The sequence below is a fragment of the Oncorhynchus gorbuscha genome, linkage group LG23 (assembly GCF_021184085.1).
Source record: "Oncorhynchus gorbuscha isolate QuinsamMale2020 ecotype Even-year linkage group LG23, OgorEven_v1.0, whole genome shotgun sequence".
In the NCBI taxonomy this organism is placed as follows: Eukaryota; Metazoa; Chordata; class Actinopteri; order Salmoniformes; family Salmonidae; genus Oncorhynchus; species Oncorhynchus gorbuscha.
This window is the reverse complement of record NC_060195.1, coordinates 67,031,259-67,050,823: the sequence shown is the minus strand read 5'-3', so window position 1 is coordinate 67,050,823 and position 19,565 is coordinate 67,031,259. Positions and strand designations below refer to the sequence as shown.

General features: G+C 45.7%; 1 protein-coding gene across 2 annotated transcripts in view; it reads left to right on the top strand.

Annotated features, from left to right (window-relative positions):
* The window catches only part of LOC124011612 (lysine-specific demethylase 6A-like), a 50,791-nt gene that overhangs the window by 20,807 nt on the left and 10,419 nt on the right, over positions 1-19,565 (top strand). The window contains exons 8-22 of one of the 2 annotated variants that reach the window (XM_046325064.1): positions 7,365-7,399; positions 7,986-8,079; positions 8,201-8,426; positions 8,748-8,967; positions 9,787-9,921; positions 13,010-13,141; positions 13,337-13,414; positions 13,516-13,623; positions 13,928-14,293; positions 14,503-15,281; positions 15,486-15,615; positions 15,814-15,919; positions 16,650-16,855; positions 19,313-19,374; positions 19,465-19,539. In XM_046325064.1, the coding sequence (XP_046181020.1) occupies positions 7,365-7,399; positions 7,986-8,079; positions 8,201-8,426; positions 8,748-8,967; positions 9,787-9,921; positions 13,010-13,141; positions 13,337-13,414; positions 13,516-13,623; positions 13,928-14,293; positions 14,503-15,281; positions 15,486-15,615; positions 15,814-15,919; positions 16,650-16,855; positions 19,313-19,374; positions 19,465-19,539 (2,752 nt within the window). The remainder of the gene's footprint in view (positions 1-7,364; positions 7,400-7,985; positions 8,080-8,200; positions 8,427-8,747; positions 8,968-9,786; positions 9,922-13,009; positions 13,142-13,336; positions 13,415-13,515; positions 13,624-13,927; positions 14,294-14,502; positions 15,282-15,485; positions 15,616-15,813; positions 15,920-16,649; positions 16,856-19,312; positions 19,375-19,464; positions 19,540-19,565) is intronic. The other variant, XM_046325065.1, reaches the window with a different exon arrangement.

The following is a 19,565-nucleotide window of genomic DNA, read 5'->3' as shown; positions in this document are numbered from 1 at the left end:
CAAATTCCTCATCTACACACACTACCCAATAATGACAAAGCGAAAACTCTGACAGAGTTCAAGAGTTCCTCTATGGAGATTGAGGAACCTTCCAAAAGGACAACCATCTCTGCAGCACTCCCACCAATAAGGCCTTTATGGTAGAGTGGCCAGACGGAAGCCACTCCTCAGTAAAAGGCGCATGACAGCCCGCTTGGAGTTTGCCAAAAGGCACCTAAATGACTCTGACCGTGAGAAACAAGATTATCTGGTCTGATGAAACCAAGATTTAACTATTTGGCCTGAATGCCAAGTGTCCGTCTGGAAGAAACCAGGCACCATCCATACAGTGAAGCATGGTGGTGTCAGCATCATCCTGTGGGGATGTTTTTCAGCGGCAGGGCCTGGGAGACAAGTCAGGATTGAAGAAAAGATGAACGGAGCAAAGTACTGAAAGATCCTTGACGAAAACCTGCTCCAGAGTGCTCAGGACCTAAGATGGGCAATGGTTCACCTTCCAACCTGAAAATGGCCCTAACCACACAGCCAAGACAACAACGTGGGAGTGCTGGCTTTTGTGGCTCGACCGGACCAGGTTATGTGTTGTGAAGCTAGCTTCAATAAGGATTAGGCACAATAGCGGATGGTATAATTATGCCCTACTTTTATTTTGAAAGCTAACCTCAAGGTCTACTATTGTGGCTAATCCTTATTGTGGCTAGCTTCAAATAGTTGGGTCTGACCACCATGTAATAAAATAAAAACTGTTTTTTAAGTTAGGGTTATTTTAGATGATGACAGCTAGCTAACTATATAGCTAGGTAACTATAGCTACTGAAACAGATGTCTTTTTGTTATGTTTTTGGGGAAGGACTTTGTTTGCATCCATGAGCTAGCTATCTTTTTTTAATGATCAGCACTGAAGGTGTGCAAGACAACTTTACCAGCATCATAGCATACGTATCGATGAATCGTTGTAAACAAATGAAATACAAGGATTGGTGTAATAACTACGTAAAAAATGTATGAACGTGTTAAATTATTGTATGACGTGCAGTCATTTTCAGGTCCTCAAATCAAATTTTATTTGTCACATACACATGGTTAGCAGATGTTAATGCGAGTGTCGCGAAATGCTGATTGGTCAACACGGTTATTTGACACGTCAAATAACACTATTTGACGTATCTCTTTTGACATGCAAAGACCTAAACGGCGTTCCATAGAAATCCTGGTTGAGAAGGAAACGACTGAACAACGAAACAGCACAGCAAGTAAGTGAAATAAATAGGTTTTCATTGTTTTACTGGTAATGGGGACATACGTAAATGCCAACAAAATAACTTTTTGGTCAGTGTGGTGTATGTGTGTGTAACCTTTTTTATTTAACTTGGCAAGTCAATTTGTTCTTAACTATTTACAATGACGGCCCGGACGACCCTGGGCCAATTGTGCTTCGCCCTATGAGACTCCCAATCACACGGCCTAAGGCACAGCGGTCTAAGGCACTGCATTTCAGTGCAAGAGGCATCACTACAATCCCTGGTTCGAATCCAGACTATCACATCCGGCAGTGATTGGGAGTCCCATAGGGCAGCGCACAATTGGCCCGGGGTAGGACGTCATTCTAAATAAGAATTTGTTCTTAACTGACATGCCTGGTTAAATAAAGGGTTATACACATATGTCCATATTACCAGTAAAACATAATGAAAACCTATTTCTTTCACTTACTTGCTGTGCTGATTCATTCTCAACCAGGATTTCTATTGAATGCCATTTGGGTCATTGCCTGTCCAAAAAAAATACACGTCAAATAAGCTTGTTGACCAATCAGGACCTGAATATGACTGCACGTCACAAAGTAATTTAACTCAGTTATTACACATTGATTACTGTCACTCGTATTTCATATGTCACAACGATTCGTCTACGTATATTATGATGCTGGTAATGTTCTCTCGTGCACGTCTAGTGCTTGTCATAAAAAATATAATCAAATTTATTTCTATAGCCCTTCGTACATCAGCTGATGTCACAAAGTGCTGTACAGAAACCCAGCCTAAAACCCCAAACAGCAAGCAATGCAGGTGTAGAAGCACGGTGGCTAGGAAAAACTCTATAGAATGGCCGAAACCTAGAGGAACCAGGCTGAGGGGTGGCCAGTCCTCTTGGAGACTGGAGATTATAGCAGAACATGGCCAAGATGTTCAAATGTTCATATATGACCAGCAGTGTCAAATAAACAGCAGGTCTGGGACAGGTAGCACGTCCGGTGAACAGGTCATGGTTCCATAGCCGCAGGCAGAACAGTTGAAACTTGAGCAGCATCACAGCCAGGTGGATTGGGGACAACAAGGAGTCATCATGCCAGGTAGTCCTGAGGCATGGTCCTCTGGCTCAGGTCTGCCGAGAGAAAGAGAATTCGAGAGAGCACACTTAAATTCACAACCTATACAGGAAGTGACCACGTCAGTGACTCAACCCACTCAAGTGACGCACCCCTCCTAGGGATTGCATGGAATAGCACCAGTAAGCCAGTGACTCAGCCCCTGTAATATGGTTAGAGGCAGAGAATCCCAGTGGAGAGGGAGGGGAACCGGCCAGGCAGAAACAGCAAGGGCGGTTCGTTGCTCCAGTGCCTTTCCGTTTACCTTCACTCCTGGGCCAGACAAGACTCAATCATATGACGCACTGAAGAGAGGAGTCTTCAGTAAAGACTTAAAGGTTGAGATCGAGTTTGCGTCTCTCACATGGGTAGGCAGACCATTCCATAAAAATGGCGCTCTATAAGAGAAAGCCCTGCCTCCAGCTGTTTGCTTAGAAATTCTAGGGACAATTAGGAGGCCTGCGTCTTGTGACCGTAGCGTACGTGTAGGTATGTACGGCAGGACCAAATCGGAAAGACTGGTAGGAACAAGCCCATCTAATGCTTTGTAGGTTAGCAATAAAACCTTGAAATCAGCCCTTGCCTTAACAGGAAGCCAGTGTAGGGAGGCTAGCACTAGAGTATGATCCATTTTTAAAATTCTAGTCAGGATTCTAGCAGCCATATTTAGCACTGACTGAAGTTTATTTAGTGCTTTATCCGGGTAGACGGAAAGTAGAGCATTGTAGTAGTCTAACCTAGAAGTAACAAAAGCAAGTTCAAAAGCACATTTTTCTGTCAAATATTTGCACAGAACATTTCTGATTTTTGCGATGTTAAGTAAATGGAAAAAAGCTGTCCTTGAAATGGTCTTGATATGTTCGTCAAAAGATATCAGGGTCCAGAGTAACGCCGAGGTCCTTCAGTTTGATTTGAGACGACTGTACAACCATCAGGATCAATTGTCAGATTCAACAGAAGCTCTCTCTGTTTCTTGGGACCGAGAACAAGCATCTCTGTTTTGTCAGAGTTTAAAAGTAGAAAAGCTAGCTAGCTCATGGATGCAAACTATGTTCTTCCCCAAAACATCTGTTTCAGTAGCTGTAGTTAGCTAGCTAACTATATATCTAGGTGTCATCTAAAATAACCCTAATTTATAAGACCGTTCTTATTCGATTAATTGTGGTCGAACGCATCTGTGAAGCTTGCCACAATAGTGGACTTTGTTGTTAGAAGTATGTCATTGACAGTGATGCAAATTAACACAAATAGTGGAATTATGCCATAATTTAATATCATGCTAAACGAGGTTGGAATGTTATATAAAATCAACTTGTTGATTTTTAAATCACACTGGATGTATTATACTTTAGAATTGCATTGGGGTGTCAGTCTACTCTGTGACACCCAGAAAGCATTTAATCTTCGCTCTTATTGCGGGACTTTGAAATAACTATGAATTGAGCCACATTTTGTCAACTTATGTGTATTGAACACTATTCCTGAGGAAAAACAATACTGCATGGATGTTTTGGAGTCTGATAACTCTGAGAACGACGTTGGGGAAAAGTATCTTGGGTATTGAATAGACTGATACACCATTTCATTGATAATCAAACCTTAGGTAAAGCTGTACAGTGCAACATGTATGTCAATACACACAATAGGCTGACTGGGGAGGTGATTTCACACAGTCACAGTCCCGCGATAAGAGCTACAATGCCAATGTTTGCGTAAACTCTTTACAGTTGTGTTCTGTGGGTGTCAGAGTAGACGGATACCGCATTTCATTGCTTCACATTCCAACTTGTTTGACATTATCTAGTATAAATGTCATGATTCCACCAATTGTAACCTTCTACATCACATTCAAAGAGGTACTTTTTTATTTTGAAGGCAAACTGCAAATTACACTTGTACCTAATCCTCATTGTGGCAAGCTACACAACAAAAAATAATCTGGTCGAGCTTCAAAAGCCAAATGATGCTATCTGGCTGCTTATACGTTAGCTTTGGGCAACAGGGTTAAGTAGCTGGCTAGCTATTTATTTTCATGAACTGAAGTTCAATTTCAATAGGTGAACAACAAGTGGCTACCTAGCTACTACTTACAAGGATTCCTAAATAATTGCTGAGAATAGTAAAAATGACTGCAGTTTCTACTGGTCATTGTCTTCAGGTTGGTTGTATTGGTGCTAGCTAGCTACCCCAGAAGTTGCTGTCGAACAAATAATGCTTTCTTACCAAAGGGGTATTGTAAACACATCGTTCGTGGCCGGTGTTTGCTTTTTTTGTACAGCTTTGACAGTGCTACTGATAGTGGTAGTGGTGGCACGTGCAAATTCACAGCACAACATTCTTTAATAGAACTGTTATTTGACGTGTCAAATTAAAAACGGATTTAACGCGTCATAGTGTTATTTGACGTGCATCCTTTTTGACGCGCCAAGACCCAAATGGCGTTCCGTTGTATGTCGTCAAGCTAATAGCAGTTATGCTATTACTGTGTAACTCCGGTAGGGAAAAATAACGCACTTAGTAGTGCGTACCGGTGCTTGACCAGTCGCGAAAGCCTGCATCGCCCATGACAGAGAGCGGTTGATTGTCAGACAATGAATTCTATTATTTTGTCGTTAATGGATTTCACCTTTGAATTGTCTCGCTGAAATGTTGTTCCTCCTTCAAATTACTATTCAACTTGTTAACTGCTCGATCCACACAGCAGACATCATGGGCTAGGTTAGGAATGTTGTGTTGCATGTGTCGTGCAAAATTTTACTTTGGCGTCATAGCGTCAAGTACCGACATAGGTATGCACGTCAGCGTTGACATCGGTTTTGCACATCGGTGTTAAACAAGACATTGGGCTGATACCAATGTTGGCATTTTTAGCTAATATCGTCCGATATGTTCACTGATATATCGTGCATCCCTACTGATAACGAATCCTAATTGCTAAGTTGCCTCATATATTCAGGCAATAAATAAAGTTCCATTTTTTAATTAATTTTTTACCTTTTAACAAGGGAAATCAGCTAAGAAAATTCTTTATTTTCAATGACGGCCTAGGAACAGTGGGTTAACTTCTCTAGGGTACGAGGCAGCATTTGGAATTTTGGATGAAAAGCATGCCCAAATTAAACAGCTTTCTACTCAGGCCCAGAAGATAGGATATGCGTATACTTAGTATATACTCAGTTTTTCTAAAACTGTTGAAATCATGTCTGAGTATAACAGACTTGATTTGGCAGGTGAAAGCCTGAGAAATCCATTCAGGAAGTAGGATTTATTTTGTAGTTTTCTATTCAATGCCATTACTTAGGACTCAAACTGCAGTTCCTATGCCTTCCACTAGATGTCAACAGTCTTTTTGTTTCAGGCTTGTATTCTGAAAAATGAGGGAGTAAGAGCAGTCTGAATGAGTGGACCCTGCTGTGTCAGAGCTTTTTCATGCATGCGACCAGAGTGCCTTTCTTGTTTACCTTTTTATATTGACGATGTTATTGTCCGGTTGAAATATTATAGATTATTTAGGCTAAAAACAACCGGAGGATTGAATTTAAACATCGTTTGACATGTTTCTATGAACTTTGCGGATACAATTTGGATTTTCGTCTGCCTGTTGTGACTGCGTTTGAGCCTGTGGATTACTGAAGAAAATGCCCGAACAAAACGGAGGTTTTCGGCTATAAAAGGGACTTTATCGAACAAAAGGAATATTTATTGAATAAATGAATGTCTTCTGAGTGCCACCATATGAAGATCATCAAAGGTAAGGGATTAATTTTTATCTCTATTTCTGACTTGTGTAACTCTTCTATTTGGCTGGTTACTGTTTGTAATGATTTGTCTACTGGGTTATGTTCTCAAATAATCGTAAGGTATGTTTTCGCCGTAAAGCATTTTTGAAATCTGACCGTCGTTGGATTCACAAGTTGTTAATCTTTAAACCAATGTAAAATAGTTGTACCTTTTTCTGAATTTTTTTCATTAGTATTTCTGTATTTGAATTTGGTGCTCTGCAATCTCACTGGATGTTGGCCAGGTGGGACGCTAGCGTACCCACATACCCTAGAGAGGTTAACAGCCTTGTTCAGGTGCGGAACGACAGATTTTTACCTTGTCAGCTCGGGATTCGGTCTTGCAACCTTTCGGTTACTAGTCCCAACGCTCTCACCACTTGACTACCTGCCGCCATGTGACGTGTATGTGTAGGCCAGTCACAACACATCTCAATTTAATTATTTTAAATTTGGGCTGTAATGCAACACAATGTGGAAAAAGTCAAGGGGTGTGAATACTTTCAGAATGCACTGAAGCTAACCCAACAACTGTAACAATCTATTTGATCAGAGTGAAAGGAGGTGCCGTGGTAGGGTTTATCTAGCATAGCGAAAACATTACACTGCATGATATTATTTCATTCGGCTTTCTCCCCCTCTACTGGCTCCTATTGCCTGGAACCTGTTACCTAGGAGACCCCCTATACCCGTCCCGCTGGAGTGTTTCCAATCAGGCACAGGGACAAACGCACACATCCTCCCTCTCTTTCTCACTCACACACGCATCCTTTCTATCTCTGTTACACACACACACACACACACACACACACACACACACACACACACACACACACACACACACACACACACACACACACACACACACACACACACACACACACACACACACACACACACACACACACAACACATCCTCCCTCGCTGTTTCTCACACACACGGGCACATCAAGGGCAGTCTCACCTCTGTGTATCAATCTGGTTGGGCTCATTCACTCTGCTCAGAGACACACAGTACTGCTCTACAGACAAGTCAACCTGCTGCCACCGGAGGAGACAGCCTAGCAGCTCATCCTTTCAACACAGTGGATTAACTGCAATCATTTCTGTTTTACTGGAGTCATTCCATTTTGACCAGAATTTTGATGCTGAATGTTGGAATTTTTCTCCAAAGTAGCCAACAATTTGTATTTTTTTTTTGTCTTTCTCTTCCTCAGTTCAGTTCCACATTGCCCATTTGTATGAGATTCAGGTAAGCCCTGTCCTTTTCCTCTTATCTCATTGAATTGTTTGTACTATGTGCTTTCCGTTTCAGTAAGTATTTAACAACGCTGTTCAAGAATAGGTTACTTACCCTAAAATATTAACTACACAACTATTCTATGCTAGCTAGCGTTTTATCAGCTAGGCTAATTGATCCGAGAGAGCCTTGTGTTGTGATCAAATGACCACGCATCCTAGAAAATGGATGGGTTTCCCTCTCGGTCAGTTCCATGTGGTTGCCATGGTAACAGGAGTCCCTATCTCTCGTATGCCCGTGTGATTCGTCTTTCACACTGCTTTGGCTTAAGCAGCAGCTCTTAATAATCGGACCATGTAGGCTGACTGACTGCAGTAGCACCACAGGAGTGCAGAGCTGTGGGTCAGTCAGTGTTCTGCTGTGTCAGTAGGACGTTGCTGCAGCAGAGTCATTACATCCAGCAGTCTGTTGGGAGTAAAATATTTTGGTGCAGGCTAGGGACACTGCTTAATCTGTCAAATATGGCACGTTATTCTCACCCTCCCTTTTTTTCCCTCTCGTTCTCCTTCCCTTGCTCTCATTCTCCCGTTTTCTGCAGAAGAGATACCGGGCTGCCAAGGAGGCGTACGAGACCCTTCTGCAGACAGAGAATCTCCCAGCACAGGTGAAGGCCACTACCCTGCAGCAGCTAGGTAAGACCACACACAGCTGATGAAAGAAAGACTGGGTCTGGCACTGAATAAATGGATGGATGAGATGATGGCTAGTGATGGAATGGTTGACCTATTGTTCTGTGTTCTCCCCCTCTACTAGGCTGGATGCACCACACGGTGGAGCAGCTAGGAGACCGAGCCAACAAGGACAGCTATGCCATCCAGTGTCTGCAGAAATCACTGGAAGCAGACCCCAACTCGGGACAGTCCTGGTACTTCCTGGGCAGGTGCTACTCCAGTATTGGCAAGGTCCAGGATGCGTTCGTCTCCTACAGGCAGTCCATAGACAAATCAGAAGCCAGTGCAGACACTTGGTGTTCAATAGGGTACGCATTAGACCATACGTCTTCTCTCTCTCTCTCTCGATCCGTCTTTGTTTTGCTCTGCTATCACTCTCCCTCTCACCATCCCATATCTCTCCTTCCTTTGTCGTTCTGTCTGTCACCCTTTCCACCCCTTACTACTGTGTCCTCTACTCTTTTATATATTTAACCCTCTACCACTCACCGCTCTGTCCTCTCTACCCCCCCTTTTCAATATTTAACCTCTCTACCCCTCTTTCTCTGCCTCTTTTTCAATATTCAACCCCCTCCCCGCCCCTTTTTCTCCCTGTCCCCCTCTCCTCAATAATTTCCTCTCTCCATTAGTGTTCTGTACCAGCAACAGAATCAGCCCATGGATGCTCTGCAGGCATACATCTGTGCAGTGCAGCTGGACCACGGCCATGCGGCTGCCTGGATGGACCTGGGAACACTCTACGAGTCCTGCAGCCAGCCGCATGACGCCATAAAGTGCTACATCAACGCCATGCGCAGCAAGGCCTGCTCCAACGCCACCGCTCTCACACAACGCATCAAATGCCTGCAGGTGAGGACAGGGGGAGAGACTCGGGAGGGAGGTGTTCAGTCCCAAATCAACCCCTAGCTCCCTACAGCTTAGATGGTTAGGGGAGGGGATACTCCTGACTTCACTGACCACTGGTTGGGTGCTTCTTTTTTTCACCTGTTGGAGATCTGAAAGAATTTGGACAGGTGTCAGCAAAGTGGGAATGGTTTAATCTAGCCCTCTTGTTGACTAGGTTATCACCATGTTTGCTCCCATCTTTCAGAACTAAAATGGGTGTTCAGGGGCTAAGAGTTGATTGGACTGGGTGGGAGAGGTCTGAAGACCCACTTTGAATCCCACTGTTGGAGAGACCTATGATCTGAGCTGCTGGGCTACTCAAACTTGACTATTCTGAACTACAGATTGTGGAAAGTGAACTACACAGTGGAACCTGGCTCCTCCAGTCCCATACCCCATGTGTCTTGTCCATTTTGATGTAAAAACATTACCCTGCATTCATCTGTATGTATGAATGAGGGAACATTCTCCAGTCACCAGTAATTTGAGCATAATTCCCTGGCATTAAGACAACGTGATTGTTTGTTTTAATGATTGTGTTGTGTAAATTCATTCAAAGTGCACATATGACCCCCAACATGACTTCCCTGTTTGGTTGACCACTCTACTAAAGACCATAATGGGCAAACATATTCAATCCTCAGTAACAGATGGGGTCACTGATAGGCCAAGCGAGTAGCTAACCGGCTACATGAGAGCGACCGTAACAAGACAATAACATTTTGATCACAAGATCTTTTTAAGTCATTAAAATGTTGTTTTCACACGTTTTCCATTCCATAGGCTCAGTTGAGTAACCCCCAGGTCACTAGTCTACAGAGTAAAAGTAAAATGCTTCCTCTTATTGATGAGGCCTGGAGTCTACCAATCCCAGCAGAGCTAACCTCCAGGCAGGGTGGCCTGAACACTGCACCGCAGGTGAGACCAGATAGACCACTCCCCCCACACCCCCACACACAACCCTCTATACACCACCGCCAACGGGCAACACATCACCTGGAGCTTCTCCATGAGTCTTCCTGTGGAGTAACCGATGCCCTAGAGCAGTCATAAGAACCAATTTAACCAAGTTATGCTCACAATCTGGAAACGTTACAGTGACTGGAAAAACCCATGGTAACAGTCATTCATATAGCTGTACCTGGTGTGGTTTTTAGGTGCAGCTTGTTAAGGCAGCGATCTAGTCATAGTGGCTTGAGACATGACATGCAAATGTTATGACTGCTTAGGGCTTTTGTTATGACTGACAGGATCAAGGGAGGTGTTGCCCATCCCAATCCCCTCCTCCCTTCCCCAATCTCCCTGACACAGCCACAGGCCAACCTCACTACCCACTGTCTCAGTATCTGTTATCATGGCTTCACAGCTCAAAGATCAATTTGGTTTAATTTAATTGGTTTAATTTAATTTCTCTATTAAAAAATAATACATTTTAATTGTGACATCCAGTGTCTTTACACAATATAAAAATACATATTTATAAAAAATAAAACAAATACTCAAATACAAAAAAATAATACTCTGTTCTCCACTGAGACGATTGTTGAATAGCGGCAAGACTTCAGTTGATTGTCGTTGTGATTGGTGAGGTTGTGTCTCAGTAGAATAGTTCCAGGTTGATTTTCTACCTATCATTCATCCTGAGGTCATCGGGTGCCTTGCTGCCTCTGAAACCTAGCGGCGACCCCTAGTGTTGCAGTACCATTCATTCACTTTCATTATAGACATTAGTTCTACTGTGTGTGTGTGTGTGTGTGTGTGTTCGTTGAGTATAATTCTCAGCATCAGTCTATACAAACTGAAGCCGTCTTCAGATGTTTGTTTTGGGGAGGAGACGGGAGAGGGTTGTTTTCTTTCACTTGTATTCATACAAAAAAACAGGTTGACATGGTTTCAGGTGTTCTGATTATGACCACTACCCATGTTTTCAACAAATCCATTTTCATGTCGAATGGAGGATGACAATTCACACCTGGAGTTGTCTTTTTGAACATTTTGATTTAGTTTTAAGAGCTGCAACTGAAGGGCTTAGCGTTGTGGTATGAGCAGGCAAAGCCTTTGTATGGCCAAGCGTCTTTGTTGGCGATGAGACTCTGTCAACGTGGAAGGGTTGACGGTTTGTGATGAGAAATTCCACTCTTACCAGTCGTCTTCAGGGTATCATTGCAGATTGTTTGTAAAAAAATATAAATGCAGGGAAGAAATATGTGTTTTGAAGTCCCAACATCACCCTCCTGCTTTTGTTTTCCCTCTCTAACTGCCTATCCCTTTATTCTGTCACTTCCTCTCCATCCTTCACGTTGCTACCTGCCCTTTAATTTCCCCTGCGACCCTCTTCTCTTGCTTTCCTTTTATCCCTCCATCTCTGCCTGGGATCTACCCCTTCCTGTCCCTTTCTCTCTTCTCCTGCTTCTCCTGCATCCTTCCTGTCTGCCTGGGATCTACCCCTTCCTGTCCCTTTCTCTCTTCTCCTGCATCCCTCCTGTCTGCCTGGGATCTACCCCTTCCTGTCCCTTTCTCTCTTCTCCTGCATCCCTCCTGTCTGCCTGGGATCTACCCCTTCCTGTCCCTTTCTCTCTTCTCCTGCATCCCTCCTGTCTGCCTGGGATCTACCCCTTCCTGTCCCTTTCTCTCTTCTCCTGCATCCCTCCTGTCTGCCTGGGATCTACCCCTTCTTGTACCTTTCTCTCTTCTCCTGCATCCTTCCTGTCTGCCTGGGATCTACCCCTTCCTGTCCCTTTCTCTCTTCTCCTGCATCCCTCCTGTCTGCCTGGGATCTACCCCTTCCTGTCCCTTTCTCTCTTCTCCTGCATCCCTCCTGTCTGCCTGGGATCTACCCCTTCCTGTCCCTTTCTCTCTTCTCCTGCATCCCTCCTGTCTGCCTGGGATCTACCCCTTCTTGTACCTTTCTCTCTTCTCCTGCATCCCTCCTGTCTGCATGGGATCTACCCCTTCCTGTACCTTTCTCTCTTCTCCTGTATCCCTCCTGTCTGCCTGGGATCTACCCCTTTCTCTCTTCTCCTGCATCCCTCCTGTCTGCCTGGGATCTACCCCTTTCTCTCTTCTCCTGCATCCCTCCTGTCTGCCTGGGATCTACCCCTTCCTGTCCCTTTCTCTCTTCTCCTGCATCCCTCCTGTCTGCCTGGGATCTACCCCTTCTTGTACCTTTCTCTCTTCTCCTGCATCCTTCCTGTCTGCCTGGGATCTACCCCTTCCTGTCCCTTTCTCTCTTCTCCTGCATCCCTCCTGTCTGCCTGGGATCTACCCCTTCCTGTCCCTTTCTCTCTTCTCCTGCATCCCTCCTGTCTGCCTGGGATCTACCCCTTCCTGTCCCTTTCTCTCTTCTCCTGCATCCCTCCTGTCTGCCTGGGATCTACCCCTTCTTGTACCTTTCTCTCTTCTCCTGCATCCCTCCTGTCTGCCTGGGATCTACCCCTTCCTGTACCTTTCTCTCTTCTCCTGTATCCCTCCTGTCTGCCTGGGATCTACCCCTTTCTCTCTTCTCCTGCATCCCTCCTGTCTGCCTGGGATCTACCCCTTCCTGTCCCTTTCTCTCTTCTCCTGCATCCCTCCTGTCTGCCTGGGATCTACCCCTTCCTGTCCCTTTCTCTCTTCTCCTGCATCCCTCCTGTCTGCCTGGGATCTACCCCTTCTTGTACCTTTCTCTCTTCTCCTGCATCCCTCCTGTCTGCCTGGGATCTACCCCTTCCTGTACCTTTCTCTCTTCTCCTGTATCCCTCCTGTCTGCCTGGGATCTACCCCTTTCTCTCTTCTCCTGCATCCCTCCTGTCTGCCTGGGATCTACCCCTTTCTCTCTTCTCCTGTATCCCTCCTGTCTGCCTGGGATCTACCCCTTCTTGTCCCTTTCTCTCTTCTCCTGCATCCCTCCTGTCTTTCTGTGCACTTTACCTCACTACTTTACCTTCTATCATGTTTTCAACACCCTTCACTGCCCTCCCTTGCAACCCCTTCACCCTCCCTCCTCCCCTTCCCTCCCTCGCTGTAGGCGTGTAAGCCCCAGCACAGCTCGGAGGGAGGGGGATCGGGCCAGACTCTGCCCCCACACGTGGGCCCTATGGGCCAGGGGGAGGACCAGTCCAGCCCTGCCAAGAGGAGGAGGGCCTCCAGCCCAGCAAAGGTATATTACACTATATTCAGATGGAGATCTGATGTGTTTTTGTAGAACAGACATGATTGTCTGTTCTATTGTCAGGTAGCATAGGAAATCGTGTGAGCAGTATGTTACAATACCACTTGCATCCATTTTAAATATTTTAGGTTGGCTGAAGATGAGGAATCTCTCACTCCTAACTCTCAAACACTCCTTTTGCAGAGCCAGCCAGATTCTTGGGCTAGTAACTCGGCACAGCAGCCTGTCCCCAACTGGTACCTGTCACCACAGAAACTGCAGGTAAACACACACTTAACACACCCTGCCCCTCACCTGCGTCCCCCTGCTGATTCCGTCTCTACACATACACACACTAATCTGTACGTCCTCGGTGCTCTCAGCTCCTGGACCAGTTGAGGAGTAACCGGGCCAGTCTGAAGCCCCTACAGCTGCAGATGCTGGAGCAGCTGGAGGCACAACTCAACCTAATGCAGCAGCACCAGCAGCAGGTACACACACACACACACACACACACACACACACACACACACACACACACACACACACACACACACACACACACACACACACACACACACACACACACACACACACACACACACACACACACACACACACACACACACACTTATTACCCCCAGATGTTTACCTGATGGCCTGCAAGCAGTATACTGTATGTCCCTTCTAATTATTCTAATGTAGAGTAATATATTGACTAACTCATGTTAATCCACTAAAAGTGCTGTTGTTAATTAGACTAAACCCTGATGTTGTGATTATGTTGTTCTACAGATGAGACAGAATGCATCTGGACAGCTGCGTCCCTCCCTCCCCAACGGCCCCTCAGCTACCAACTCTCTTCCCCCTCCTCACTCTAGCCTGCCCCTCTCCCGGCCCCACCTGGCCCCTCAGGGTTCGTTGCGGCCTCCCTGCCCCCCTCGACCACTGGCCAACGGGCCTCTGGCAGGTGGGACACCACACGGACACTCTGACACACTTTCTGTGGGCAATAATAATAATGATGATGACCCGGTGGCGGCCACAGGACCCAACGGAGACGTGCCTTACCTGCAGCCCGGCGCACTACTACCTCACACCTGCACAAGCACCCAATCACAGGACACAGCGCGCCGGGCCCTGCACCTAAACTCCACTCAGGTAGGACTCTACCTGTTCACTCTAGTCAGGTCTATGTGAAGCTCATATAGGCTCTGAGTGAACTGCTATTATTTTCTGTACTAGTTCTTGCTTAGTTATCTCAGATGTTCCTTAGTGAGGAGAGAACCAGACCTACTATATGTTGTTTAGCTATAGTCCTTATTCTGATCTAACAGTGGGGTTCCCTCCCTGCTCCCCTCTCTCTACAGGGGCTTCAGAAGGGTTCCGCTCCACATTGGGCGGGTCCTAATGGGGATGGGTCTCTCTCCTCCTCTGGGGGGTCAACCCACCCCCTCTCGCACCCACAGACGCCCCACAATCAGGTTGGACATTCCTCCGCCCCGTCGCCGCGGCAACAGGCTCTCAACCACCTCCCGTCCCCTCCCTCTCACTCTGCTACCTCAGGTGGAGCACCCGGCACCCCTGCTACCAAAGAGAGCACGCCCCTCGGCAACGGCCCCACAGCCACGGCAACAAAAGGGCCTGGGGAGACGACGACGGCCAATAGCACTGCCGCGGCGGAACGCTTATCCAATCACGTACAGTCGGCGGCGGGAGACGGCGGGACGAGCAACCGGTCCCCTCACCACAGCTCAGACAATCCTAAGGGGGGTGACCCCACCACCTCCGCCCCCCACAACAAGATCAACAACATCCACCCGGCCGTCTCCTCGGCCGCTTCTTCCCCCATCTCTGCCATGTCCACCGCAACCCCCTCGCCCAAATCCACCGAGCCCGGCCAGTCGACGGGCCCGCACGGCCTCAACAGCCCCTCCACCACCACCGCAGCATTATCATCAGCCGGACCCGCCACCGTCGTCAATGGCAACGGCAAGGGGGGCATTTCCGAGGACTCCCAGAGCCCGTTGAAGGCGGACCCCCCTGCCACGTGTCGCAGACCCACGCCACCCCATGCCCGCACCCCCCCATCATCCTCTTCCTCTGTGTCCATCTACCCCTCCTCCACTGACGTGCTCAAGGCCTGCAGGTTAGACTGGGGGGGCCCTGTACCAGTTTTTCTTGGGCTGAAGGGAGTTTTTGATTGTCTCCCTTTTTTGGGAAGATGGTAGTATTGCATTTGTTGGTAGAGGGAACTGTTAGAGCAGAGATGATACTGTAAAACCAACAAGCTAATCTTGTTTGTTCCCTGTTCTCTATTTGTCTCTCCTTTCCCTGTTTTTCTCTCTTTCAGAAACCTGGGGAAGAACGGTTTGTCTAGCAGCAGTATACTGCTGGATAAGTGTCCCCCTCCTCGCCTGCCCCCTCCTCCCTCCCCAGTCCTGCCCAAGGACAAACTCAACCCCCCCACACCAAGCATCTATGTGAGTATGGAAGAAAGACTTCTCGTCATAGTATAATAATGAAAGGGGAATGTTTTGGTCAATGTGATTCTAATGAGAATCTTACAAATGTATATACACTCAACATTCAAAAGGTGTTTTGAAGACTTGTATATTTTCAATTGAAATAATATTGAATGTCCTTTAAAAAAAAGTGTTTATTGTGTATTTGATCCCCAGCTGGAGAATAAGAGGGATGCCTTCTTCCCTCCGCTGCACCAGTTCTGCACAAACCCCTCCAACCCTGTCACCGTCATCAGAGGGCTGGCCGGGGCGCTCAAACTGGGTGAGTCTACCATTTCTACTGCCACCTGCTGGTTAGGACTGTCATTACAATACCCGGTTTTGCCTTTTCTCATATGGGCAAAAGCCTTCCACCACCCTCTCTCCAAAGTGACCTTGAAACTGATAAGTGATGGAGATGTCAATTTGTTAGTAGGTGAACGGATGAGTCTTCCCCTCCTCAATAGGCATCTTTCATCAACTGCTGCTCCCGAGTGGCGCAGCAGTCTAAGGCACTGCTTCTCAGTGCTAGAGGCTTCTCTACAGACCCTGGGTCGATTCCAGGCTGATCACGACCGGCCGTGATTGGGAGTCCCGTAGGGCCCAACGGATTAGGTTTTGGCCGGGGTAGGCCGTCGTTGTAAATAAGAATTTGTTCTTAACTGACTTGCCTAGTTAAATAAAATAAATGGTTATGAGTATCCTACCTGATTCCTTCAGAGCTTTAAAATCCTCCCTCTCTTTGCCGCCTATCCTCAATTACCTTTGACCTTTTTCGAAAGGAGGCGAGAGAGGACGCAGGAGTTGAACCAATTCAATTGAGAAATGCCCCATGAAGGAGTCCTTGGTGCCGACCATTAACTTTGATGTTGCACTTATGCAAGCCCCAATGCAGCTTGAGCATTAGCAGGTTTCCAGGCCCTTTATTTGAGTGAGTGCCTGCTTCTACCCCTTGTTCACTCTTTCTCTCGCTCTCTTTTTAATCATCTCCTACCTCTTTCCCCCTCTCTCAGACCTGGGTCTGTTCTCTACTAAGACCCTAGTGGAGGCTAACCCAGACCATCTGGTTGAGTGTCGTACCCAGCTGTCTCAGCCCGCTGACGAGAACTGGGACCTGAGTGGTACCAAGAAGATGTGGCGCTGCGAGAGCGGCCGAGGTCACACCACCATCGCCAAATATGCCCAGTACCAGGCTGCCTCCTTCCAGGAGTCACTACGGGTTAGTAGAGGGAAATGCATAACATGCATACACCCAGGGTTTCCGTTAGGAATATGTGGCGCTGGAGAACGTGAATAGGAAGATTTAAATTTACCGGGTGCGTATTCCAGTAAGGCCACGGTGCTCAGAATGACAGAAATCACATGTAGATTACGGTAATGCAGCTTAACAGAACATGCAACTCCTGTAATGAAGCAGACAATAAAACATCATTTCTGTTGAGAAACACCATTCTAAACAGGTCACCTGTTAGCAGTTCCATATGTGACCGATGAAAGTCTCTGTTAGAAACTTAGAAAGAGGGGGAATCTTGAGGCAACAACTAGGATGGGTTGTTAATATGACTAGGATGGTGCCTTGGCTTCTGGACACCTAAAGAAAGTTGATCTGAAAACCAATAGAACAGTAGATGGCATAGTAGTGGGTCCAATAGGGAAGTAAATGGAAATAGATGTAATAATTACACCTGTCTGTAATCATTCAAAATACTTTACCAGAGAGCATGACTTGGCCACAGAGGGATCGAGGATCATTAGCTTATTTTGACAAAAATATCTGATTGTTTCAAATCACAAGCTTCTATGCCTATTCGGGAAGCCCGTAATGTGGGCAACGCGCATGTCAAAGAGCCTCTGAGTTGTGGCTGTCAGTAGAAAAACATCTCAGATATGAAGATAATGTGTGTTGAGTATAATTTTAAATGTTTAGACAAGAAGAAGGGGAGGGGTGTGTGGCGAAGGTAGAGGCGAGTTGCTCTCAAGAATGACTCAGCTGTTTCCTGCCAAATCTTATCCATTCATTGTGTGAATATTTTTCTTTTTTTGATAAATTCCCCATTACAAACAGTACCAGTCAAAAGTTCAGCAACACCTACTTATTCAAGTGTTTTTAATTTTCCAGTTTGACATTGTAAAATAATAGTGAAGACATCAAAACTATGAAATAACACACATGGAATCATGTAGTAACCAAAAAAGTGTTAAACTCATTTAAATATATTTGAGAGTCTTCTAAGTAACCATCCTTTGCCTTGATGACAGCAGTGCACAGTCTTGGTATTCCATCGCCAGTAGTAAATGTACCGTTAATCCCTGTCATTCGATAACATTGTTTTATGTTATTGCGTGTATTAGGGCTGGGTGATATCCTGATAACAATACATATCACGATATAGCACATCTTCTGTAAATTCAATTTAGAAATAGTTTTTGTTGGGTCTCATCGATTGACTCTCTCCGTACTGTTTCACATGATTCTTGCGTAGGGGGTAAGAGGTTAGCGGTGTTTGAGCCTGTTTTCGGGACCGTCCTGCTGCATATTTTGCGTTGGATGGTTTTCTGGTCGGTGTCAGACTTTTCATACCCAAACCACGTCCATGCGACCAACGTTGACCCTCTTTTAGGTACGAGCTCCGTGTCTCTCTGCTCTGTGTCACCTTCACTCTCTTCCATGTTTGTGTTGCAAATTTGCTGTAAAGTGTGATTTGCGACAAAACAAAATAAACGATAGAGCACAATATGAAACGATAGACATTTTTCTATTGTCAAACGATGTATATCGTCATGTAGCCCAGCCCTAGCTTGTATTAATGAGTCATTTACCATTCTCAAGAGTGGGAACGTTGTTTGCAGAGTTCACAACCTGCTACACTTGTGAGAAATGAGTTTTGGTTTATTTCGTAACCAATTATGAGATTTGTAAATATTTTTAATTCTGATTTGTTTGGAGTCCTCCATGTGAGCATGACTGGTTTCTCTGTCCTGATAATGTTGAGGGAGTGCGCGCCTGAGGATGCATAGACACACCTGTCCTGCTGCTGTTTTTTTAACATCCACTGTGAATGATAATATATTAAAACTATACTGTAGTTCCTTGCAGTAAGCGATTTTGATCAATCTTTCCGACAATCTCCCCCTCTATAATCACCAATCGGTGTGAAAGAGCAATGGACGTTATAGGCCTACTGCTGTATTGGTCTATAGGCTCTGAGTTCCATGCAGTCATTTCTTTAGCTGCCAATGGATCACGGGGTATAAGTGTCCATATGGCAGGCTGGTGATCTCTCCTTAGTTGACTTCCCTTTTAGATTTGTATCATTTTATTTCTGATTTTTTTGATTAACCACGTGACAATGGTTGTGAGAAACAACTTTATTATTGAAATGAAAATAAACATTCAGGTTTCAACATTTGAAAGTTTGTTTTCAAAATGCATACTGCCCCCAGCTCACATTGTAAAGTGGTGGATGTCACACTGATAGCTTGTTGGCCTGCACTTTCATAGTGAATGGGAGGCGTGCTTCAATTACCAGTTGAAAAATAAAAATAGTAGCTCTTTTTGATTATGTACCAAAACTGTTAAGATGCGATTTCATTTAGAAATGTAGAAACCCTGACGCACACAGACCTGTTTCCCAATGCTCGGTGTCTTTTTGAATGGGATCCTCTTTACTCTCAGGAGGAGAATGAGAAGAAGGCGTTGAAGGAGCCCTCAGACGCTGAGCCAGCATCAGCAGAGAGGTGAGCAACACACACCTGTCAGGATTTCTCACTGATATATTCACAACCTATCAACCTTTTCTAATCATTATTTCTTCCTGCTGTGTTCAGTGTGGCACGCAAAAGGAGGGGTCCCCTAAAGCACATCAAATTTGGGACCAACATCGACGTGTCGGACGAAAGAAAGTACGTGCTTGTGTGGTCAGACATGG